Genomic DNA, 24,248 nt, shown 5'->3' on the forward strand with positions numbered 1-24,248 from the left:
ATGGTTTCGTGGCAGGGTGTTGTTGGCATTTGAGTCAGGCTTATGAAGGGGCAGGCTCGGTCTCGCCGAGGAGAGGGGCGGATCTCCGAGAGATGGTCAGTCAAGATGGCGATGGCGGCTGCGGCGGTGAAGTTTTGGGGACGAAGTCGAGGCTTGGGACGGGCCGGCCTCCCGCTCCTGCGGCTGCTTTGGGCTCGTGGGCTGGCTAGATCTGTGAGTACCTGGGGCACCTGAGAGTTTTCTCCAAGGAGGTATCGGAATGTATATGCCTTCTTCAGAGTGGGGGGGGGGGTCCCTTATGTCCCTTTAGGAAGTGAAGAAAGGGCTGTTAGAGAAAGGACGAGGGCTGGGAGAACCACTTGGACAGGACATGCAAGGGAATAACTTACGCTTCCTTAGGAGAAGAAAAGCCAGGCAGCTCCTTTGTGACCCTAAGGGAGGGAGAAAACTTGGAGAGAGCGAGGGAGTTTATCTTAATTGCCGCCCATCCTCAGGGGAGGCCACTTGGAGAACACGGGAGAAGGGTGTGATCTCTCCCCTCAGGAGCTGGAGAAAATTGTGTTTGTAAGGGAAGGGCTTTCTTCTCAATAAAGAGTCCACTTTCAAGGAGGAGGAGAGAGACATCAGTTGCCCCTTCAGGGGCTTTTATGGTGCCTCGTGTTTCTTTGCTCCAATTCTGATTTTTAAATAAACTGCGTAAAAAAAAATAGTCGTTCTGGGACATCCCTGGTGGTTCAGTGACTGAGACTCCGCGCTTCCAACGCAGGGGGCCTGGGTTTCATCCCTATCAGGGAACTAGGTCCCACATGCTGGCAGTTAAAAGAGTTTGCATTCCGCAACTAAAAATCCTGCATGCCACAACTAAGACCCAGTGCAGCCAAATAAATAAAGATAAAATACTTATAAAAAGCCGTGGATCCTGTGCTTCCGATATAGAACGATAGCCAAGGACCTTGTCGGTTTTGGTCACTCTAAGGAGGAGGTGATCAGTGAATATTTACTGAACTAATGAAGGGAGAGGTTCTGGCAGAGCACTTAGTCCATATTTCTTAGAAACAGTGGAGAAATGCCTTGTTTCTTGTCAAAAGGAGCAGACTCCCTTTAGACTAATGCTGCTAATGGCAGACTCGCACAGCAGAAATGTAGATGGGAACCAGTATGTAGAGGGAGAGAGGAAGGGGGCTGAGAAAAGCTGTGAACTGAGATTTTGCATATAAGAGTGTAGTGGTTAAGAAGATTGGCTCATGTTAAATCATGTGAGGCTGTGTTCTGTAATCTACCACTTTCTAGTTCTGTAGCTTTGGTCAAGGGACTACTCTTCTCTGGACCTGATTTTCTTCTCTCTAAAATGCTAACAATGGTCACCTTGTAGAGTTGTTGTGAGAATTAGATATGTAAAGTGCTAAGAACTGGATCTGGCATATGATGAGGGCAATTGGAAGTGTTAGCCACTGTTGAAAGTGAGGTTGGAGGGAAGGGACAAAAACTGACCTTGAAGATGGGGGATGGGGAGGAAGAAGGGAGGTGACCTGGGAAAGGCCTGGATTGGTGAAGGCCTTGGCGGTAATTCTATCCAGATCTTGTGGGGCTGGGTCTGACCGTCTGATCACCAAGCCATTAGGAAGGGAAGATGGAATCTGGGAAGAAGCTCTTGCTAGAGGGAGAAATGGGAGGAGGATGGGCTGTGAATAATGTGTGGGAAGACCTGAGAAGGGAAGTCACTTGAAGCAGGTAATTTCAGAAAGGTTACTGGAGCAAGAGGGAGGTGGGAGAGTCCCTGTCTTTGGGCTGATTTCTGTGGGGGTTTGGTTTTGATTTGAGCAGTCAGATCCTCCACAGCTCCATCCCTGGAGCCCATTGGTTGAGCCTGTGGAGTGAGGGTGAGCCTGACTGGGTGGGAGGAGGGAAGATGACTCATTGCTGGTTAAATCTGCCTCCTTTCTTTCTCAATCTCCTTGCTAGTCTTCCCTCTTGCCTTCCCTCCTTTTTTTTTTTTTTTTTTTTTTAGTGAGGTCATTTGTTGGCGGGGAGGGAAGCAGGGAAACATTATTTGTTTGGCTATACTGGGTCTTCCTAGCAGCACGAGGGAGCTAGTTCCTTGACTGGGGGTGGAACCTGGGCCCCCTGCTTTGGGAATGTGGCTAAGATTGGGAATCAGTCACTGGACCACCAGGGAAGTCTCTGTGTATTTTGAGAGTCCCTGTTTCTTCTCCAGTTTAAATTATCTCACTTGTTTTTCTTAAGCTTAAAAAAAGTTTTTTTTTTTTTTTTTTTTTTTTTTTTGGAGGGAAGAAGGAGGAGAGTAGCATTTACTCAAAGATCTGGGGCCTGGTGTGTCCAGTAGCACCTTCCCTCATGACTCAGATGGTAAAGAACCCACCTGTCAATGCAGGAGGTACAGGTTCAATCCCTGATTCAGGCAGATCCCCTGGAGAAGAGAATGGCAACCCACTCCAGTATTCTTGCCTGGAGAATCCCATGGACAGAGGAGCCTGGTGGGCTGACTTTTTGTGATGATATCCACGTTGTTCAGTACGGTAGCCACTAACCACCCATGGCTACTGAGCCCTTGAAATGTGGCTAGTGTGACAGAGCACTTGAAGTTCTCATTTAACTTTAATGACTTTAAATAGCTAGAAGAGGTTGGGGGCTGCCATATTGGATGATGCAATTTTAGCCAGTCAAGGTGGAGTCAGGAGATTGTATCTTGGAGGCAGGTTGGGAGGTTGTGTTTGTAGTGGACTGGTTGGGTTGTTGGGACAGACAGTGTACGGAGGAAGGCTCCTCATTCTACACCCACCGCCCAACCCCCGCCTGCTTGCCTCTCCTTTCACTCCCCTTTACTCACTCTGTGCTCTGTTGCCCTGGAGGCATTTGGCTGGTTCTGCCGTCAATCCTGTTTCTAGCAGACATTTTATTGTTCAGGGAGAAGAGGAAGAAGGGAACTTGGTTGTCCCGGAGTCCTGAGTTGTTTTCTTAGCCACCACCCCAAGAAGCAAGTGTGATCTCGATCAAGTCACTTCGCTTCTCTGAGCTTTAGCAGGTGGGGTGACTGGAGCGCCTCCTGCCCAGCTGGGAATCAGGGAGCACCTCAAAGCTAGGTCTGTGTGAGTTATCAGTAATGTTATCTCTCGGACCCTGCTGTTCAGGCAGTGTGTCGGGGGCTCTAGCACTCCAGGGCCCTGTGCAGCATCTCCATGTGGTTGGTGCCCAGAGTATATCGCAGCATGAAACCATAGAAGTTCATCTCCCTCTTGGCTGGTGTCTTTTTTTTTTTTTTCAGTGGGTTTTGTCATTGGCTGGTGTCTTAATGAAGCACTTTATCATTGACAGGGCCAACTCGTACCATTGTTATATTTAACACTGCAAGGTACGTACTGGTAGTTTTCTTCTGTTACAGGGGAGGAAACTGAGACTCAGAGAGGTGAGGTCTGAACTTGGAGCTCTGAACTCCAGAACTGCCCGGAGAAGCAGGGGCAGGACTTCGGTTCAGGTCTTACCACATCCTGCTTAGTCCAGACTGGGTGTGCATCATCAGCCTCTGCCTGGGGCTGGTGGCAAGGTGGGGTGCCCTCCCCTCCCTGCACTTCAGCTCACTGGCATTTTCCCTTCCCTTGGGTGAGCTCCCACCACCTGGGTAGGGATATGGTCTTTCCAGTGTGGGCAGACAGGGCATTTCTTCAGAGAAGCTTTCCCACCCCCACCATCAGTCTCAATCTGTAGAAAAGAACCCTCCTGCCAGGCAGGAGACTCGGGTTCAGTCCTCGGTTGGAGAAGATCCCCTGGAGAAGAAAATGTCAATATTCTTGCCTGGAAAATCCTATGGACAGAGGAGCCTGGTGGGCTACCGTCCATGGGGCCGCAAAGAGTCAAACCCGACTTAGTGACTAGACCACAACCACCACCCACACCATGCACTCCGTGAAGGCTCAAGAAACGGGAGCTGTTGTTTTTCTCCAGGGACAGGGACACTGGTGTGGCTCTGACTGATGCAGAGCAAGGATACTTTACACCTTCAGTGACTTGGGGAGCTTAGTGCTACTAAACCCCCCGGGTTCCTGAGGCCAGAAAAAGCCTGACCTGTCTCCACCCTTCCCTGGCCTCCCCAGCCAGGCCCTCACCCATCTCTGGTTCCAGGAGAGGGAAGCCACTAATGTGGATGTTGACATTCTCAGCTGGAAGTAGAGCCAGGGTTTAGCTCTCTTTGAGGGCAGTGTGCCTCAGATCCCAAAGAGCGCTGGCTGAGGTGACCTTAGCCATCCTAGTTTCAGAGGACCCGGTTCCCTGGCCCCATCCACAGAGCTGTCCCAGGCTGGACCCTGCCGTCTTCTCCAGCTTCCCTGTAGTGGTCAGCCTGCCTGGCTTCCTATGCTGACATCACCGCTCCCGATCTCCTTGGATCGCGGACAAGTTGCCTAAGTTCTCTGAGCCTTGGGGCCACCTCTCACGGCGGTGTGGTCATGGTGCCCTCCTCGGGTTCAGTGGGACATGGACATCACCCAGCGCGGGCCTGGTGTGGCCCGGACGCACCTCCTTAACTGCTGTCATTAACGTGCCGCAGCCAGACGGTCTCCACGGTGCCAGGGTCTCTCCTCTTGCCTCAGCCTTTGTCCTTTCAGAGAACTGACATGTTTGCCCATCCCAGTTTTTGCCTGGCTCACCCCTGCTCGTTCCGCAGGCCTCAGCTTCCCTCTTCCTTTTCCCCGAGGTTCTTTCCTCTTACACGTGATACAGGTAGTGAAAGGCTTCCTTCTCCAGGTATAGCAGGTGCTTTTTATCCACCCACCACCAGCTGGTGAAGTAGAAATTCTTTGTGGGTTCAGGGAGGCTGTCTCCTGCCCCCTGTGACGTGACTGGAGAGCCAGGATTCAAGCACGGGCCGCTCAGCCCTCCAGCCCTCACCCTACCTGACGTGTCGACCCTTCACAATCCTGCCTCCTCTGAGATCGCCCCTCCTGATGGTAACTCCTGTGTTCAGTGTCCATCATCCATCTCTCCCCATCGTCTCCAGCCCTCAGTTCAGGGCCTGACTTAGAGCAGATATTCACTGATGCCTTGTTTGACCACAGTAGCCATCACGCACACTTGTTAGGTACTCACATTTGTCCAGCATTGCTTATACGCCAGGCACGAGGTCCTCTACACACAGGAGTTCTTAATCTGCACACCAGCCTCCCTTTACACATGAGGAAACTGAGGGAGCTGTAGTTCCACATCCCGGAAGCAGTGGTGGACTTGGAGTCCTTGTCCTTAACTGTGGCTCTATGGCTCCAATAAGTACTGCCCCTCAGTACTTGTGGGGCAGACCTGGCCTTCCAGAGCATGTCTTGGTCCTGTGCTGGGAGAAGGCATCGCTTCAAGGCTTCCTGTAAATCCATGCAGTTTCTGCAGGATTCCACCAGGACAAACCCACTTGGACCAAAAAGAAGGGAACATGTTGGAGAGGCATATATCCTCTGCACGTGATTCACCGTGCCCCCCACCCCCACCACGATGGAGCCTTTCCTGAGGGCCAGGCACTATGCGGAGCCCTTTGAAAGCTCATGGAATCAGCACAGTATCCTTGGTGTAGGTACCACCTTCATCTCTACAGGCCCCGGATGTGGGGGCGCTGCCAAGGCCCAGCTCCAGGGATAGCACCCTGCCGGTAGCCCTGCAGCCTCTGGGGGCAGATAGCCGTGCCCTGACGCTGGGGTTTGCTCTGAGCCCTGTGACTCTGTCCTCCTGGGTCCTGCTGGCCTCTGGCCTCGTGTCCTAGAGCCCCTCCCCAGATGGAGTCTCCCCTGCGCCTCAGTCTGGAGTGTCCACTGGGGCCCTGTCTGGAGTTAGCATCTGCTCTGAGACGCAGGCAGTCCTTCCCAACTTCCCTTTTCCCCAATCTTCCCAAATGCCAGTCAATTTCTCTTTTATCATTTCTCCTCCTAGATTTTGGTTTTTTCCCCCCTTCTACCAGTTTTTGAGCATATAATGGGTCCCACACCTGTGCTGAACCCTCTGCATACCTTATCTGAGGTACTACTTATAACCTTGCGCAGCCTTTTTGCAGATGAAGAAATTCAGAGACACCGTGTTTTGCAGAGGGTTGTGCAGTGAGCTAAGAAATTGGAACCCAGGTTGGTCTGACTCCAAACCAGTGAACTTAACCGCTCATTCATGCGTTGGGTCAGTAATTCCCTGTTGAAGTGTGTGCCCTGTAAAGCCACGTGGACATGCTCCCTGCCTCTGGAGCTCATGGTGTGTGTGTGGGGGGAGACGACACTTCCAGGTGGTCGGGAGGGTCCAGCCCACGTGAGCACCCTGAAAGAAAGAGGGTGGTCTGCAAGAGCTGAGCTGCTGCCCTGCTGTTGTCAGGCCTGGGCCTGCCCTGCCGTTGGAGCATAATTTCCTTTCTTTCCTCACCACCACAAATGCAGAGAAACGCACACTCATTCACATTCCCCCACTGGCCCCTTTGCCTCAATTAAAGGAGGGACGGTGGGGAACCCATTTGTGCACCCACGTGTGAGACCCAGCTCAGGACGAACCCAGGTGTCGTTCTTCAGTTCCTCTGGGAAGTGAAGCCACAGTTAGCCAGCCGAGAGAGGACCCTGGGGACCTGTGGGAAGTTAAGATGCAGACGTGTGGAAAGTGGGCAGCTGCGGGGGGGGGGAGAGTGGGCTTGGGGGTCTGGCTGTCAGCCCTGCCCAGGTTTGCAGCCCAGTCCCGACTTGTCTGGTTTAGCTCTGGGGCCTGGTATAGGAGGTGGTACTGCTGCCCTGAGCCTCAGCTTCCTCGTCTGAAGGGCAGTAGTAAGGACGCTCTGCCTCCCGGACGTGCTCTGAGGGCTCAGTGAGGGTTGTGTCTGGGGACTTCAGCCTGGTACCCTGCTTGGGCTTAATGAAGGGGCTCTGTTGCGCCACTGAGATGGTTCAGGGCTGTCTAACTGGAGGGCTGAGAAACGGGATCAATTCTCCTGTTGCTCATGTGGGCTTCTCCTGGGCTCTCCCTGCCAGGCCTTGTCTGAGCCAGGGGTTGCGATGTTTCCCACCGAACTCCTCCCCAGTTCCACAGATACACGCCGCTCCTCACGTTCTGCTTTTTGCCGGTTCTGCCTTGCCTGCATGCTAAGTCACTTCAGTCATGTCCGACTCTTTGCGACCCCATGGACTGCAGCACACCAGGCTTCCCTGTCCATCACCAACTCCTGGAGTTTACTCAAACTCATGTCCATCGAGTCGGTGATGCCTTCCAACCATCTTATCCTCTGTGATTCCCTTCCGCCTTCAGTCTTTCCCAGCATCAGGGTCTTTCCCAGTGAGTCAGTTCTTCACATCAGGCGGCCAAAGTATTGGAGTTTCAGTTTCAGCATCAGTCCTTCCAGTGAATATTCAGGACTGATTTCCTTTAGGATGGACTGGTTGGATCTTGCAGTCCAAGGGACTCTCAAGAGTCTTCTCCAACACCACAGTTCAAAAGCATCAGTTCTTCAGTGCTCAGCTTTTTTTATGGTCCAACTTTCACATCCACATATGACTACTGGAAAAACCATAGCTTTGACTAGACAGACCTTTGTCAGCAAAGTAATGTCTCTGCTTTTTAATATGCTGTTTAGGTTGGTCATAGCTTTTCTTCCAAGGAGCAAGTGTCTTTTAATTTCATGGCTGCAATCATCATCTGCAGTGATTTTGGAGCCCTAGAAAATAAAGTCTCTTAACTGTTTCATTGTTTCCCCATTTATTTGCCATGAAGTGATGGGACTGGATGTCATGATCTTCATTTTTTGAACGTTGAGTTTTAAGCCAGCTTTTTCAGTCTCCTCTTTAACTTTCATCAAGAGGTTGCTCAGTTCCTCTTTGCTTTCTGCCGTAAGGGTAGTGTCATCTGCATATCTGAAGCAGAATACAGGCAAGAATACTGGAGTGGATTGCCATGCCCTTCTCCACGGGATCTTCCCAACCCAGGGATCGAACCCACGTCTCTTACATCTCCCATATCGTCAGGCGGGTTCTTTATCACTAGAGCCACTTGGGAAGCCCGTATGTTCTGTTACCCCGGCCTCAAATGCGCCTTCCCTGACTCCTAGATATCCTTCGGGTCCCAGCTCTCACATCACTTCCTCAGGGGAACTGTCCCCTCTCCACTCTGCTGTCACCCCACAGCCTCTCCTGGAAGAACACACACCACCCTCGGTGTTACTTGTTGGGGATCTGTCTTCTCTGCTGTGTGGCAGGGGCAGGTGTCTTGCCTCTCTTAGGTCCCCAGAGCCCAGCACAGGCTGTGGAACAAAGCAGGTGCTCAAATATTTGTTGAATGAGTCAGTCTGGGCTTCTGGAGGGGGTTAGGGCTGGAGAGTGCGGTGAAGCGTGTGGAGCTCTTTGCCAGGTGCTGGGGGAGGAGGCCTTCTAGTGTAGATGAGAGCAGAGATGTGGTGGTGGAAATAAGGATCAGCATTACTTTGCAGCTTCACGATAGGTACAGATACTCTTCTCACCGTTTTATACGTGTGCTTTTGTCTAAGCCTCCCAGCGTTTCCATGAGGTGTTCTCCATGTTACAGGTGGGAAAGGGGAGACTTGAGGAGGAAGACCCTCATTCCCATGGTCACACAGAGGCAGGCTGACTTTTAAGGGCTCCCAGATGTAAACTCTAAGCTGAGAGACTGGCTTAGAGTGGTCTCCTTGTGGGTAGAGGGGTTGGTGAAGAGCACACTTGGGTGTGTGTGTGTGTGTGTGTGTGGTCACCATGAGAGATGAGAGGAGGGGGTAGTTGTGGTCAGCCTTGAGAGTCCTTGAATGCCAGGAGAGGAATTTGGGCCTCTGATAATTATAGCTACCAGTTCCTGAGCCACCTGCCACTTTATTGGATCATTTAAGCTTTACAACAACCTTGTGTGATAGATACTATGATTTTCACCCCAGTTTTACAGCCGAGGAGTTGAGACACAAGGCAGTTATAGGAACCTGCCCGAGGTCACACACTGGGAAGGTGATGGAGCGGGAAGTCAGACCTTGTGTGTCAGGCTCCAGAGTCCACCACGGCCTGGCGGCTACATCACCAGCAATACTGCCTGCCACCACAGGGAACCTCTGCTGCTCCTGACTTGGGTGTTCCCCTCCATCCTCTCTCCCCAGCACCCCCACAGGTGGCAGCGACAGCAGCACTTCTCGTCCCTGGATGACAAGCCGCAGTTCCCAGGGGCCTCAGCGGAGTTCATAGATACGCTCGAATTCATCCAGCCCAATGTCATCTCTGGGATCCCCATCTACCGCGTCATGGACCGGCAGGGCCAGATCATCAACCCCAGCGAGGATCCTCACGTAAGAGGCCGCCTCCCCCTGACCCCGTGCCTCCCACACCCAAGCCCCTTGCCCATCTCCTCTCTGGCCCCAGCTGGCCCACATCTGTCTGTGCCTTTGTCTGCAGCTGCCCCAGGAGAAGGTGCTCAAATTCTACAAGAGCATGACCCTGCTCAACACCATGGACCGCATCCTCTATGAGTCCCAGAGGCAGGTGTGTGGGGATGGGCTGAGGAGGGGGCCTGGGATTACCTGAGGTCCTGCCCACCCTACCTGTGTCTGGGCCAAAAGACAGCACCCAAAGAAGCGGGAGTGGAATGGAGATCCCTGTCTTGTGGTCCTGCCCCAGGGCAGAAGGTTGAACTGGATCACAGGAAGCCTGTTGTCTGGTGGGCTGGGGCTTAGCTGTGCTGGGGACGGGAAGACGGGAGAAGACTGGGTGGCCCTTCCTCAGACACTCACAGTCCTGAGAACAGGGTGACCCTCGGCGCTTGCTGGAGCGCCTGTGCGTAGTGCGCTGTGGAGGGACACTCAGCAGTGTTAGCTTCAGCAGACAGAGACCAAGGCACAGCAGTGTCAGCAGAGAAGGAGCTTGTGGACTCGAATACCTGCAAGTCTGCAAGGCCCTGTTTCAGGCACGGCTGGACCCAGGGATCCAAAAAATGTTACCACACCTGTTTCTCTCTCCTAGTGTCTTTTCCATTCTCCCTTGCCTTGGCTTCCCTCATGCTCAAACTGCGGTGGTCTCTGGATGCTCCAGGCTCACAGTGGGGGCAGTGAAAGGCTTCAGGGTGCGAGCTCTGGAGCAGGACTGCAATCGGAGTCCTCATTCTGTCACCCTCTAGCTTTGTGATCCTGAGAAAGTTGCTTAACCTCCCAGTGCTTCAGTTTGCTGGTCTCTAGGTACCTTATGGGGTTATAGCTACTTTGCGGAGGTTGATGGTGGTGTGCATAATAGCCTGAGAAACAGTGAAACTGGCATTTGTCATGGATACCAGCCTTGCAGTTACTGTCTTCTCTACTTAGCAGTGGAAGGAGTGTCTGGTCCCTAACGTTCCAGCAGAAGGCCTGGGGCTGATGCTCATTGGCCAGGCTTTGGTCACAGACAGATCCCTCTTTGAACCAACCCATGAGATTGAGTGGTCAGGCCAGGGGACCGTGTGCCATTGCCTGGGAACCGTGGGAGCAGATGCCTGGAATCTGTCCTTCCTGGGCTGCAGAGACTTAAGAACAGGGGCACGGGGTTCCTGTTAGAAAAGTGGGAGAATGCAGGGCAGGCTGGCCCTCAGCGTCCACCACCCCTGCTGGGTCAGACGTGGGAATGGGCTTGGGAATCTGTACCTGTATCAAGCTCCCAGGTGACCCCACTGTGGACTGAAGCCCGAGGCCCACCGCGGACAGTTCCAAGTAGAGCATGTGGGCAGCCAGCTCACAACAGTGCTGCATGTGGGTTCTCCACCCTGCCCTTGGCTCCTGTCATCCACAAGATCAAGACCGGCCCTTCCTGTCTGCCCTGTCTCCCGTTGTGGCACTCAGCCATCTGTTCCCCTCTGCACAGCCTCAGGGCCAGGCCACGCCTCCCATCCACTCATGTTCATGGGCTCCTTCCTGCCCCTGGGTTGACTGTGCACACGGGACCTTTGGAACCTGATGATGTGGGCCCGAGTCATGACTGTGACTTTAGGCAGTTGGTTTTTCTTGTCTTTGCCTCAGTTCCCTTAGTGTATTGAAGAAAAAAAGTAGAAATAACAAGAGAACACATCCCACAAGGTGGGGTGGGAGTTCCGTGAGATGCGCACATCAGGTCCCTTCACCATTGGCCAACAATGGGAACCCTCAGTAAGATCAGCTTGGCCATCAGTTTCCAGCCTTTATTAGCTGGGATGACGCTCAGCTATAGGTAGCAGACAGCCCTCCCTCAACACTCCCCAAATCATAACAAAAATAAAAGCAATAGTTTAAACAGATTAGTAGTTTCCTTTTCTTGCATAAAAGAAACGTGGAAACAGGTGGTCGGGACTGATACACCACAATGTCACTGGACACCCAGCACTGGCTTCTAGCCTCTAGGGCCCCTCAGGAACCAAATGGCTGCTGGAGCCCTCCATCACGTCTTATTCCAGGCAGGAAGTAGAAGGAAGGTGGAAGGTCGGACATGGCACTGCCTAGCTATCTCCCCACACCCATATTTATAGAACTTTCTAGGTAGTCCCACCAAATAACACCACACGTGTCACTGGTCACTCCCCACTGCCAGGGACACTGAGAAAGTCTGTCCGTCTGGGCATTTGCTGCCGGTGGTGCAATGAGACCTGTTAGTAAAGAGAAGAGGGATCGGATGCTAGATAGGCAGCCCGTGACCTCTGCTACTAGCCTATGTCCCGTTTCCTCGGGATTCCTCCTTCTCAGGCTCCTCCCCACGCCAACCTTGCAGCCCAGCCAAGTACTCAGCATCCACCCACTTGCTTGGCACCGGCGGTCAATTAACTTTTAATTGACTCCCCACTTGGAAGCAAGTATTATTCATCGGTTCCCGGATTGTGACGGGAGGCTAGGCCTGTGGGACATGAGGCCTGGGAACAGGGCATCCTGCAGAGGCTGACCTGACTGTCCGTTTTACCTTCCATGCGGTCCTGCTTACTGCGCATCCTCTTTGCTGGGGCTCCCAGGTCTCCAGCTAGACTTCACCTCTTAGCCCCAGTTCTGCTTGACTTCTCACCCTGGGTGTCCCTCACCGATTTCAGCCTGTTCGAACTTGACCTCAGCACCTTCCTCCCAGACTTGTTCCTCTCCCTTCCTTAGGCCATTTCTCAGTGATGGGTGCCACCATCCACCCATTTACCCAAGCTGGAGTCCCGAAGTGCACCCCTGTCCCCTCCTGTCCGCTTGCTATCACTTCCCCTCTCATTCTCTCTGTCCTTAGAAATCCATTCTGCTCAGTACCACAGTCAGGAATCCAGACGTCTACATTTCTGCTTCATCATCATGGGCAGCTTGACTTTCTTCCTGTAGTTGTTGCCTCATGTTCACAAGATGGCTGCCACAGGTTGAGGCTTCATGTCTCTGTGCGAAGTACGGGAAATGGATGGCAACGATGCAGTCATCTCTTTTATCAAAAAAGCAAAAGCAGACTTCCACTTGTCTGGCTAGAACTGTGTCCTGTGGCCACTTCTGACTATAAGGGAGGCTGGGAACCTGCTTTTCCAGGCTCTGGGATTGAGGGGTTCAGGAAGGGGGAGTCACCTTGGGCACTGGTGCATCCAGTTAGCAGATGCCTCTCCAACCTTGCCTCCCCATGCCCCCTGCCACACTTTACATCCCAGCCCTTTTGGCCTCTCGGCCTTTGTTGTCAGCTCCCTGGAAACCTCCACCATCCCGACGTTTGCTCACCTTAGGCCTTGCTCTGTGATGCCTCTCCATGGTGGAGTGGGTACACCTTCAGCTTCCATCACCCTGGCTCTGAACAACCTGGCAGTTATTCCATGGAGGCAGGCCTGCCAGCGTGGCCTGGCCCAGAGCCGGCCTTCAGGAAGCATCTGCTGAATCACAGAGTCAGCAGACAGTTAGCATTTGGATACTTGTCTGTCGTTGCCCAGCCTCACTGAACCTGGGCCCTGGGCCCCCCCTCTACCCCCAGGGCCGCATATCCTTCTACATGACCAACTACGGCGAGGAGGGGACGCACGTGGGGAGCGCGGCAGCCCTGGATGACACAGACCTGGTGTTTGGCCAGTACCGGGAGGCAGGTACGTCTGACCTTGGCCGGGCCCTAGGGAGAGTGGGCCTGGGGCCTGGATCAGCCTCAGTCCCGCCTGCTCTGAAGGCAAGGCCTACATTAGTTACCAGTGTGCCCTTCTCCGAGCGGCATGATGCCAGGGAAGCCTCGGGGTACTTCCCCTCCGAGAGGCCTGGCGATACTTTGGTTAAGCGCCTGTGCCCCTAAGCTTTCAATGCCCTGCTGGTGATCGGATGTTAGATTTGGGACAAGTCACTTCCATTCTCTGACCCTCATTTTTCTCATCTTGGAGATTATGATGGGGCGGCGACCCTCTGCGTGGTGGGGCTGCTGGGAGCCTGCAGTGAGGGCAGGCTGGGCTGCGGGACCCCCATCCACACGTGCAGGGCTCTGCCGGCCTCTCCAGGTGCCAGGTCACTCACCCAGCAGAAGCACATGGGCGGTGTGTTTTAACCACTTCTAAGTAAGTGAGGGAGAGGATGGAAGAATCACAGACTAGGAATGAAGAAGACGGACGAGCGTTTAGGAGAGACGGGGGAGAGGGGAGCTGAAGTTGGGGGTTCCAGAGCAGTTGTTGGTGTGGGGCCCGGGGGGGAGCCCTGTCTGTCCCTTCCTCTTAAGTGCTGCACAATCCTGGGCAGGTTGCTTAATTGCGCCATGCCTCAGTTTCCTCATCTCACGTCCTTACTGTGCAGGACGGGGACCCCTCCCAAGACAGCTTCACCGGGCAGATGACACGAAGCCCTCAGCACAGGGCATACGGTGCAGAATAACCCCTCAGAGTTGGAGAGGATGCTGTGGCTGGAGCCTCGCACCCTGCGCAGCACTTCCAGGAGGTGTGGCCTGGCCAGGCTGGCTGTCCAGAGCCTGGACCAGCTGGCATGGCCGTCCCCTCAGACTGTCTCCTCTCAGCTGCGCCAGACCCCCCACCCCCACACACTCCGGGAGGACAGACGCCCCGTGATAATGACTCTGGTTCAGCATCATTAGATTTCCCCGGGCGCTGGGCCACAAGCCAGGCCCTGCCAGGTTTGCCGAGTGCTTCCCACTGTTTCTGCCGAGGGGATCTCTCTGGGGAGGGCTCCAGGCAGGGCCTGGCATCGCGGGCGCCAGCTGGGCGCTGCACACGGGGGCCGTTAGGGCCCGGGCCACCTCTGCAGGAGTGAGCCGTCCTGCCTGGGTCCTGGAATGCCCTGCGTCCCAGCAGCTGCGGGGGGCGCCTGTGCAGGGCAGGAGGAAAGGCCGACCCCGCTTGCCCGTCCTGACTGGGCTGACTCGGTGTCTCCCGTCTCTGAAGTGGGGAGAACAAGGGCACTCAGGATGGCGGCTCTCCTGGAGCCTGTCTCCGTTCCCGTCACAGTGGGGCGGAGGCCCCTGCCAGCCTCGCACTGGAGGGGCTGCACGGGGCCCCCGCCAGCCCTGCCAGCCGGGTAGTGTGAAGCCCGGGTCAGAGAGGTGTGCGCTTGTGGCTTTTGATGATGAGGTAGGTGTCCACCACGGGTTTCACTGCTGAGGATAGATTTGAATGTTTCCTCCCTTAGTCCAGGAGTCATGAACATGACCCATACGTTTGTTTGGTACGTATGATTTTTTTTTTTTTTTTTTAAGTAAATGAATTAGAGGAACACTTAAAAATCAAGTGGCTTCTCAAAAGAAAAAAAACAGGCAAGCTGAATTTCTCCTTTTGAGAAACGAAACCATATGGCCTTTGTGAGCAGAGGTCAGTGGGTCCGAACAGCAGCCTCCCTGTTGAGCCAGGCCTTTCGGCTCTGCGCACCGTCCCTGTGAGCATCTGAATGCGCCTTCGCCACTCTAGTGTGGCTCCCTTGCTGTACCGGCAGGGGGACGGGGCCTGGCGGTGGGTGAGGGGGTGGCCTTCAGGGGTTGGCCTGCCCCCGATACCAGCCGCCAGAGTAACCCTGCCTCCTCCCGCTCCAGGTGTGCTCATATACCGGGACTACCCCCTGGAGCTGTTCATGGCCCAGTGCTACGGCAACGTGAGCGACCTGGGCAAGGGGCGCCAGATGCCCGTCCACTACGGCTGCAGGGAGCGCCACTTCGTCACCATCTCCTCTCCACTGGCCACGCAGATCCCCCAGGGTGAGAACGCACGCCCAGGCCCGGCACACATGGACTGCCAACGTTCCCCGCTCGGGCCCTCACCTCCTCCACCGGGGCCTCCTGGTGGGCGCCAGGACCGAGCGCTGGTCTGGGCGCTAGACTTACAAGATCTCTTTCTGGGACCCTCGTGCGAGGGCTCTGGTGGCGTTCGGCAGGCACAGCCACACTCTGTTTCCCATGCTGGTGCTTGCCTCTTGTCTGTTCACCGGCACAGCCAGCCGTGTGGAACTGTGTGCCAGGTTCCTTGCTAAAGGTCACTGGCAGGTTGCGAGAAGAGCTGGCTCTCATGTTGTGGACCAGGTGGCTCCAGAGCCCAGGTTCTCTACCCCCACCCTGGTCTTCCTCTGTCCTCGGAGTCTGACTCACCCAAAACTGATTCTGGAAGCGCATGATGCTTAGCGCAGCCGGTGTGACTTCTATTAAAGATGACCGCTTGTGAAGCAGACCCGCTTGGGGCCTGCAGTCACAGAGTGCAAAGACAAGGTCAGTCTGCTCCAGGGCAGACACTTGAGCTGATGTGTGCACGGTTTAGCAGAGTCCCAGGCACGTTCGCCCCTAGTGAGTTTTAGATATCTGAGAACAAGGGCGGTTTATGTCTGAGGTGGGAGGTGGACAGGGCAGCCTTCTCGGTGGAGGTAGCATTTTCACTGATCTCCATTCCGTAGAATTTCCATAAGTGGGGTCAGGCCCTCACCTTCTGTTTGGGTGAGTGGTTTAGTCAGTCAGTTGGATATGTCTGGAGTCCATGCGGTGTGCTGGGCACCGTTCTGAGAGCAGTGAACAGAGGCAGCAAAACCCTGAGGCCTCCTGGTGCTGACCCTGGTGGGGGAGATGGACGGCATCCAGAGCAGATAACACGTGGAGTATGTCAGGGGTCATAAGGCCTACCGGGAAAACAGCCCAGGTGTGATATGGGCTCTTGACTTTTGAGCACACTGGGTGGGGGAGGAGGAGCGAGTCCCGTCAGCCTGGCTGGGGGGTAACAGGGTGTGTGGGCGGAGCAGGGATGGGGAGGCTGCTCAGGCGCGCAGGGGGGAGGCGGGGCTGGGACCACCAGGGCAAGCTGAGGAAGAGATCAAACTTTTAACTCCCATTTGGAGGTAGAGCAGGTGCGGGAATGACAGGACTGAAAGACGGTGAAGGTTTTGGCCTGAGTGGTTGGAAGGACAGAGCTGCCATCAGATGAGGGGAGAGGACCAGGCAGGGCAGCTTCTCAGGGGCTCAGGTGTTTTCTTCCCCTTAGAGCCTGGCGACCGCCAGCCTGACCCCCAGAGGCCCGGGTCGGGAACAGGTGTGAGTGCTGGTGAGATGCGCATGTCTCTGCTTTTGCAGCGGTTGGAGCGGCCTACGCGGCGAAGCGGGCCAATGCCAACAGAGTGGTCATCTGTTACTTCGGAGAGGGGGCGGCCAGTGAGGGGGATGCCCACGCCGGCTTCAACTTCGCCGCCACCCTCGAGTGCCCCATCATCTTCTTCTGCCGGAACAACGGCTACGCCATCTCCACGCCCACCTCGGAGCAGTACCGCGGGGACGGCATTGGTGAGGGCCCTGCTGGGTGCCTGCCCCTCCCCTCCCGGCTCAGGTCTCGACAGAGCCCTGGGGCCAGGCTGGCCTCTCTGTACCCACAGCGGCTCGAGGCCCCGGGTATGGCATCCTGTCTATCCGCGTGGATGGCAATGATGTGTTTGCCGTGTACAATGCCACCAAGGAGGCCCGGCGGCGGGCCGTGGCGGAGAACCAGCCCTTCCTCATTGAGGCCATGACCTACAGGTATCGGCTGACTGCCCCCATCATCCCCCAATTGTGACAGCCTGTCCCCGGCTCCTCCCCCACATTGGTCACTGTCCCCACTGCACGACCCCATTGCCCGAACTGTCTGGCATCTTCTGGCCTTTATTCCATTCCCACTCCTTTGTTCCTAGTTTAGCCCTGCCCTCCTGACCCTCGCCTGTGGGCCGCAGCCTGACCTGGGCCTCCCCTCCCCCTGTAGGATTGGGCACCACAGCACCAGTGATGACAGCTCGGCGTACCGCTCGGTGGACGAGGTCAACTACTGGGACAAGCAGGACCACCCCATCTCCCGGCTGCGGCATTACCTGCAGAGCCGCGGCTGGTGGGACGACGAGCAGGAGAAGGCCTGGAGGAAGCAGTCCCGCAAGAAGGTAAGGCAGGGCTTCCCTTCCCCAGTTGGAAACCACCCCAGGGGCCATGCTTCTGTCTGATGCTTCATAAGGAACGCTGCACGAACGGAGAGGCTGGGGGGGTTGTTCGTTGTCATTTAGTTGCTCATTCGCAGCCAACTCTTTTGTGACCCTATGGACTGTAGCCCACCAGGCTCCTCCGTCCATGGGATTTCCCTTGCAGGAATACTGGGGTATTCCCTCTCCAGGGGATATTGCGATTTCCTTCTCCAGGGGATCTTCCCAACCCAGGGATCGAACCCACATCTCCTGTACTGGCAGGAGGATTCTTTTCTATTGAACCACCTGGGAAGCCCAGCTGTGGGGGTGGAGGGGGGGGTGCCATTGAACGGAGTCTTGGGGATCGCCCTGATGTCACGATGCCCAGGCACGGGCACCTTGGCTATGTTCCAGCAGATGTCTGTCCCCAGCTCTTTCACCTCTGAAGAGGGATACTGGGTACCTGCCTCAGAAGCTTGTCTGAGGCCTTGCACTTACTCCACATGCAGTTTAGGTGTCCACCAGAGTCCGTGCACTGCCCTCCTCAGCCCTGGTCATCAAATGCCAGGGACATTGCAGCCCAGTGGGCAGGGCATACCCTGGTGTTGGCCAGCACGTGCTTCCTGACTCTGCCCCGACCATGTCATCATGGACACGTTTTTTTCTTTGCCTTGCTTTCCTCACCCAAGTTACCTGCTTCTTAAGGCCGCTAAGAGGCTGAAATGATTCTGTACTCTTAGTACAGCGCCGGGTTACACTAAGGATGGAGCAGCTGGGGTTGGTGATGTTAGCTGTCACCACTGTTACGATGATTATTTCCATCATCTGCGTGGGAACTTGAGGCTCAGGGGTGTCCAACAGGAAGAGGTAGGTTCCTGGGTGAGGGATCGACTGCCTGCCCACCGTCCCTTGTCTCCCAGGTAATGGAGGCCTTTGAGCAGGCTGAGCGGAAGCTGAAGCCCAACCCCAACTTGATCTTCTCGGATGTGTATCAGGAGATGCCTGCCCAGCTCCGCAAACAGCAGGAGTCTCTGGCACGTCATCTCCAGACCTATGGCGAACACTACCCGCTGGACCACTTTGAGAAGTGAGGCCACTCGCGCCAAATGAGGCCCCACAGACCTTAGGGTAGTGCCTCAAATACCACAAGAGCCAGCCCCAGTTTGAGGGGCAGACGGGACTGGCAGGGTGCCAGCTTCCTCAGCAGCTGCCTCTAGCACACTCAGGAGCCAGGCAGTATTTGAGGTGTCTCCTGCTCCGCTAGGCTGTTACACTGGGGGTGTCCTTGGTCAGCCCCCTCTCCGCCCTGAGTTACATGGGCTTCTCCCAGGGGCTGGGCGAGGGCACCTCTGGGGCTGGACGTGGCCGGTTAGCCTGTGGAGCTTGACTCAGGATGAGAGGTCAGCATGTAGTGAATAAACTGTCTCTGTGTTTGGCTCCCTGCCACCTCTGGTTTCTGTTTCCTGGAGTGGGGACAGTGGAGCGAGGCCAGCATGGCTGGCTTGGGACTCCCCTAGCTCCTCCACTGGAGATGAGTAAAGCCACGGCTGTTGAGCTGTTGTCTTCCTCCAGAGACTTTCATAAGCTGGAGGGTCAGCTTCAGTGAATGGCATGGGTGTGGGGTCCTCCAGAGATGACCTCAGGTCTCCCGAAGAACGGGTCAGAGCTGGCGTCCAGCATGACGGCTCGGCCATTAGAGCGGACCTCGCCCAGGGTGGGGGCAGCCGAGCCTTGCTCTGTACACTACCCCAGGTTCCGATAGACAAGAGAGATGACTCTAGGTCTTAGAATGCGGAGCGCGCGTATTTTGTTTCAAAAACAAAGACGAGGCCCAGGAGGGGCAGCCTCCATTCCAGGACCGCCTTCCTCACCCCTCAGGGGCTGCCCTGCCCGCTCCTTCACCTCCGGGGCTCAGCAACGGAGCCCAGGGTCCTGCAGCTGTTTCCAGAGCCGGATGCTGTCCTGAGGGCTGAGGGGTCGCACAAGCAGCAGGTCTCGGAAGGCACAGGGGTCAGCAGTGCGGTCTGCCGGCCAGGACGTGAGGAAGCCTTTGTGAGTCCTGGGGGCCAGGCCCAGGGCTTGGAAGCACAGGCCAGTGTAGACGTCGCCAAAGGGGAAGGGGGCCACGCGGGCCGCCGCCTGCAGCAGCCAGGGTGCCAAGCGCCCCGAGATCACGTAGCCGCCCCCACTGGCATAGGCCGGGTAGCTGCCCTCGAAGAAGGACCCGGGCACGTAGAAGGGTCCTCCGGGCTTCCGGAGGGGCTTGGCCTGGGTAAAGACCTCACCCAGGTAGAGGCCCCGGGCCCGGGCAGGCGACAGGCCCCGCAGGTGGTCCAGCAGAGCAGGGGTGTGCACGAAGGCGTCGTCCTGGGCCTGCAGGACAAAACTCACGCCGGGGCAGTGGCGGCCAAGCCAGGCCAGCAGCATCAAGTCCTTGAGCGTCTGGTTGAAGGGGACGTCGAGGAAGTCCCAGAGCAGCAGGTCACTGTAGCGGCAGCTTTCCCAGGACACCAGGGTGCTGAGGTCCGGCCCCGCCTGGCCCACTGGGGACCCCAGGAGGAAGAGCAGCCGGACCCCGGGGGCCGACCCGCCCCACGTCTGCCTCACGGCCTGTCGTTCCGCAAAGCGCCCTGGTTCTGACTTGACAGCCAACAGCAGGAAGGGGACGTCACTGGGATCCCCGCAGCCGGTCACCTGGCCTCCGCCGCCTGCGGGCAGCCACTGTGGGAAGCTCCGGCAGGCGGCCCACAGCAGGAAGCGGCGGAGGTCCTCGGGGTAGGAAGCAAAGTCAGGGATCTCGGCCGCAGCGGCAGCCCCCCAAGCGCCACAGTCCCCAGCCTCTGTGCTGTTCACTCCAGGCAGGGTCCCCAGACGCCACTGCTGCTGGTTCCAGTAAGCCGAGGGCAGCGGGCCAGTCTGGCCCAGACGGGCTGAGAGGTTGGCTGGCAGGGTGGGTTCGGTGCTGGCTGGTGTGGAGCCTGGCGGGCTGCTGCGGGGTCCTGGGTAGGCCTTGCCCAGCTGGGGCTCGGACATCCACTCGATGTACACTTTGAGGCCCAGGAGTGTGAGCAGGGCTGACAGGCAGAGAAGGCACTTGTGGCAGCGCATGACCTGGCCCGGGGAGGGGCGGCTGTGGGAGTGGCTGAAGAGACACAGGGGCCTTTGGGGCCGGGCCGCTCCGGTGAGGCTTCTGCGGTCCAGAACCTGACCCGGCCCTCCACCGACCACCCGAAGCCCGTCTTCCTGGACCGGCGAACCCCTGCCCCACTGCCATTCCAGCTCCTGGCTCTTTCCACTCAGCCACTCAGACCCCTTCTGTCTTCCCCGTCCCCATCCCCACCCTCCTAGAGACCAGGGGCTCCGCGTTCCTGCCCCACCCTTCCCCTCCTCACCAGGAGTCGGATCACAGGGATCACGTCCTCGCCCCACAGCCCCCACCCCAGGCACTGCTCCCTCCTCACCTCTGGGGCCAGCTCCGGTCAACTCCAGTGCCCTGGGCCTGGGTCCGGCTCTCTCCGCCGCCTCCCTCTGCCCTCGGTCCGGAGGTGCCGGTGTTGTTCTCCAGCCCAGCCCAGCCCAGCCGGTCCTCGGGCGGGGAGGGCCCCAGGGGCCGGGAGGGGCTGGGGCGGGGCTGAGGGAGAAGGGGGGCGGGGGAGGGCGAGAGGCAGGCCTGAGGGATGGGGCTGGGGCGTGTCAGGGCTGGTTTTCTGGTGAGACCGCGGGAAAGGTGCAGGGGAGCCGGCAGGCCCGGGAGGGGAGGACAGGGGCCTCAGAGAGAGTCCCAGGGAAGGTGAGGCTGAGGGCCACTGAGCCGGGACTGGGAAGTGTCAGAGTGACCCAGGGAGAGGCAGAGCCCTAAAGTGGCCAAGCCTGAGGCCAGGGGTTGGGCCTGGCCAGGGGTGGAGGCGGGTGGTGAATGTGCTGAGAGGGCAGGGGGCCTTGCCAGAGCGGAGGGTGTTGCCAGGAGTCAGGGTGGAGGGGGGAAGGGGACTAGTGAGGAGAAGACATTAGCCAGGAAGCAGAGAGCCGGAGAGACCACAGGGGCAGGGCGGGAGGAGAGAGAGGCTCAGGGAGGCCAAGAGGAGAGGCTAGAGGTGGAACCGCAGAAGATAAGGGGAGCCCTGGGGGGAAGGGGTGGGAGAGAATGTGGAGGGGCAGGTGGAGGGACTCGGGGTGGAAGCAGAGAGCCAGGAGTGGGCGAACAGCCAGAGCCAGGGAGAGGCCGAGAGGGAGCTGGGGGGGGAGCTGGGGAGGGAGTGGGCGGAGGGGGAGCCAAGCCAGGGGCAGTGAAGGGTGACGGGTGGGGGCACAGGGAGCCCTGGAGCTGGGCTGACCCCCGCACCCCCTCCATTCCCTTGGATGCCCGACAGGGCTGCAGTCCGTCCCTCCTGGTCCCTCTCTCCAGCCCTGGGCCGGCCCTGCCTACAGCTGCACGGTGACTCCAGGAACACTCACATCCGGCCCCCTCGGGACCAGAGGGTGTCTGCCTGTGTTTATGGCCCTACCCTCCAGGGGCCTCTGCTGTTGGGGCTGCTACAGCTGTCTGGGGAGGCAGGCTGGTGGGGCTGGCTCATCTAAGACCTCCTGGAGCCTGGGGTGAGAGTGAGGGAAACCCCCTCCCCCGCAGGTGAGCTTGGCCTGACCCCCCACTTGGGAACTGTCCAAATCGCTGCAGGAGCCCTATCTGTCAGCAACAGCAGTTTGAGTAATGGAGCCCGTGAGACCAGATGGAGGAAGAGAGTGTGGAGAAGGTGGGGACTATTGATGGAGTAAAAGCCAGAGTGGGCTGGGGCAGGGCTCTGAGAGCCCCTGGAAGGGGTCTGCAAGCCTTTTTACCCCCAGGCTGGGCAGGGGGGCTGTCTAACCCCCTGACTCTTGGCTCATCTAGCTACTCCCATAGCACAGACCAGGGGCAGGGCAGAGAGTTTGGGTTGCTGTATGCCTTAATCTGCAGACATTCCAGTGAGGAGAGAAACCATCCAGTGACTGGAACAGGTGAGATCAGATGTCGAGTGACTAAAGAGGTAGGTGCCTTCTGGTAGAATGTGGACCTCGGCCTGCACTTCTGCCTCCCCAGGTCTTTGGATCTCCCTCTCCAGTTTATGCCTGAGCAGTTCAGGTTTCTCACCTTAGTCACCGTAGGTCACTGTTGAGTCCCAAGTTCCAGTCAGCCAACCAAGAAAACTGTCAGGCCAACACCAGCTGCACTAGCTAACTCATTATATCCAGAGTCTCCAGTAAGTGCCGTTCTATCAGTGAGCTTCGCTCCGTGCGGTGTGAGGTCCGCTTTCCCTGGCCTAACATCCGAGAATCCACTCCCGTGCGGCTTCTTGAGTGTTGACTGTACATCTGTCTGCAGGTCTTGCCCTTCCGTGTAAGAGCTGTTCCCTTCTGGGGCGCAGTGAGCACCTGCTCCCCTGGAGCGTGCTGAGGCTTGACCTGTGGCACTTGCAGGTCTAGTGACAGCAGGGGGCGCTCGTAAGTGTCAAGAAAAGCTGATCTCCCTTTCAAGGCATTTGCCCCAGGGGAGGTCATGGCTGGGTTTTCAAGTGTAGGATCGCAGGTGGTCTCCCCACATTGTTAGGGAAGGCTTCCAGGAACTCGGGGGTTCAAGGTCGTCTGTTTCCTCTGGGTCCAACCAGATGATCTGAATCCAGTTTTCTGGATCCCACTGTGTACCAGTCAGTGCCCTCACTTCCACCAGATAAGAAACTTGTCCAGACTGGGGGGTTCAAGTGTCCTAACTCTGCAACCCACAGACCTAAACACTGTGTTGTATTTTCAGCAGTATCTATAAGCAATAACTTTGGTGGGGGGGAAATGCTGTCATGGGAGCTTGCCAATTCCGAGGGGGTGACTGAGCTGGGCACTTGAGGGAATCTGCCCAACCCTATCTTTAGAGCTGTCATTACTGCCAGTGTCATGCCCAGCAGCCACAGGGCCCCCCAGGGCACATGGCACCTCACTGGCACCTCATCACAACCCCAGGCGATAACATTTTTGTGATGCTGCTACATGCCTTGGATTTTTATTTTTTTACTTTTTATTTTATACTGGAGTATTCCCAGGTAGCTCAGTGGTTAAAAAAAAAAAAACAAAAAAAAACCTGCCTGCCAGGGCAGGAGATGGTACATTGGATCCCTGGGTTGGGAAGATTCCCTGGAGGAGGAAATGGCAACCCACTCCAGTATTCTTGCCTGGAGAATCCCATGGACAGAGGAGCCTGGTGAGTGACAGTCCTTGGGTTCACAGAGTTGGATATGACTAAGTGACTAAACAATAGTTGATTAACAGTATTAGCTTCAGGTGTATAGTAAAGTGATTCATGTACATGTTATCTTATTTTTCAAATTCTTTTCCCATTTAGATAATTACAGACCATGAGCAGAGTTTGCTGTTATACATAAGGTCTTTGTTGGTTATTTAGCCTATTTTTTGTTTGGCCCCTCTTAGTTCCCCAGCCAGGGATTGAACCTATGCCTGAGAGGGTAACAGGCAAGAAGGCCAGAGGTTCCCAAGCAGCAGGAGGAAATAAACTGCAAGTGGCAGACGTCCTGCCTTGAGCTAACCAATGTCTTTCTTGTGGAAATGTTTTTTAAACTACGTACTTGCTTTAGAATTTGCCTTTCTTCAAAATGGTTCCACCCAAGACTTTTTTTCTTTTCTCAAACCTTGGGCTGATAATGGCTCAACAAGCCAGTATTCCTATCAATTGTTTTATGGCTGGGGGATGCCATCCTGTCTATTGTGGGAGTCTGGTGAAACTCCCTCGGCCTTGAGCTGTCTCTCATATCTGATTAATAGCTTTCTAACAGATGTAAAACACCTTGCTAAAAACTAGCAAGGGGGCACTCTTTCTGTCCCCTTATGATGTCCATGTCAGAAGCTTTCTCTATCTCTATACTCTAATAAAACTTTGTTACACAAAAAGTTCCCC

General features: G+C 56.2%; 2 protein-coding genes across 8 annotated transcripts; one reads left to right on the plus strand and one right to left on the minus strand.

The window, feature by feature from the left end:
• Nucleotides 1-13: 13 nt before the first annotated feature.
• On the plus strand, nucleotides 14-18,750 carry BCKDHA (branched chain keto acid dehydrogenase E1 subunit alpha). Its single transcript, XM_065926173.1, has 9 exons — nucleotides 14-213; nucleotides 9,110-9,295; nucleotides 9,402-9,488; nucleotides 12,912-13,020; nucleotides 14,949-15,110; nucleotides 16,464-16,670; nucleotides 16,760-16,901; nucleotides 17,122-17,293; nucleotides 18,232-18,750. The coding sequence occupies exons 1-9, from the start codon at nucleotides 43-45 to the stop codon at nucleotides 18,400-18,402; spliced, it is 1,407 nt and encodes a 468-aa protein (XP_065782245.1). The 5' UTR covers nucleotides 14-42; the 3' UTR covers nucleotides 18,403-18,750.
• Nucleotides 11,069-21,433, minus strand: B3GNT8 (UDP-GlcNAc:betaGal beta-1,3-N-acetylglucosaminyltransferase 8). 7 transcript variants are annotated; one of them, XR_010661713.1, is made up of 4 exons: nucleotides 20,773-21,433; nucleotides 12,665-12,813; nucleotides 12,218-12,337; nucleotides 11,069-11,586 (listed from the first exon to the last, which is right to left on the minus strand). XR_010661713.1 is itself a non-coding variant. In XM_065926175.1 (2 exons), the coding sequence occupies exon 2, from the start codon at nucleotides 20,417-20,419 to the stop codon at nucleotides 19,223-19,225; it is 1,197 nt and encodes a 398-aa protein (XP_065782247.1). In that variant the 5' UTR covers nucleotides 20,420-20,453; nucleotides 20,773-21,433; the 3' UTR covers nucleotides 18,889-19,222. The 7 variants fall into 7 exon arrangements, 2 of the variants coding, with proteins under 2 accessions (XP_065782247.1, XP_065782246.1); XR_010661710.1 differs by having other exon boundaries at nucleotides 11,069-12,337; nucleotides 12,665-12,810; XR_010661709.1 differs by having other exon boundaries at nucleotides 11,069-12,337.
• Between the last annotated feature and the right edge of the window lie 2,815 nt (nucleotides 21,434-24,248).

This window comes from Muntiacus reevesi, chromosome 2 (assembly GCF_963930625.1).
Source record: "Muntiacus reevesi chromosome 2, mMunRee1.1, whole genome shotgun sequence".
Taxonomy (NCBI): Eukaryota; Metazoa; Chordata; class Mammalia; order Artiodactyla; family Cervidae; genus Muntiacus; species Muntiacus reevesi.

What these genes read in the sequence shown, in the direction of transcription:
- BCKDHA (XM_065926173.1), top strand. Translation starts at nt 43, where the DNA reads ATGAAGGGGCAGGCTCGGTCTCGCCGAGGAGAGGGGCGGATCTCCGAG. An exon ending in TCTATGAGTCCCAGAGGCAG is followed by an intron (nt 9,489 to 12,911) that starts GTGTGTGGGGAT and finishes CTCTACCCCCAG; the next exon opens with GGCCGCATATCCTTCTACAT. An exon ending in GTACCGCGGGGACGGCATTG is followed by an intron (nt 16,671 to 16,759) that starts GTGAGGGCCCTG and finishes CTGTACCCACAG; the next exon opens with CGGCTCGAGGCCCCGGGTAT.
- B3GNT8 (XM_065926175.1), bottom strand. Translation starts at nt 20,419, where the DNA reads ATGCGCTGCCACAAGTGCCTTCTCTGCCTGTCAGCCCTGCTCACACTC.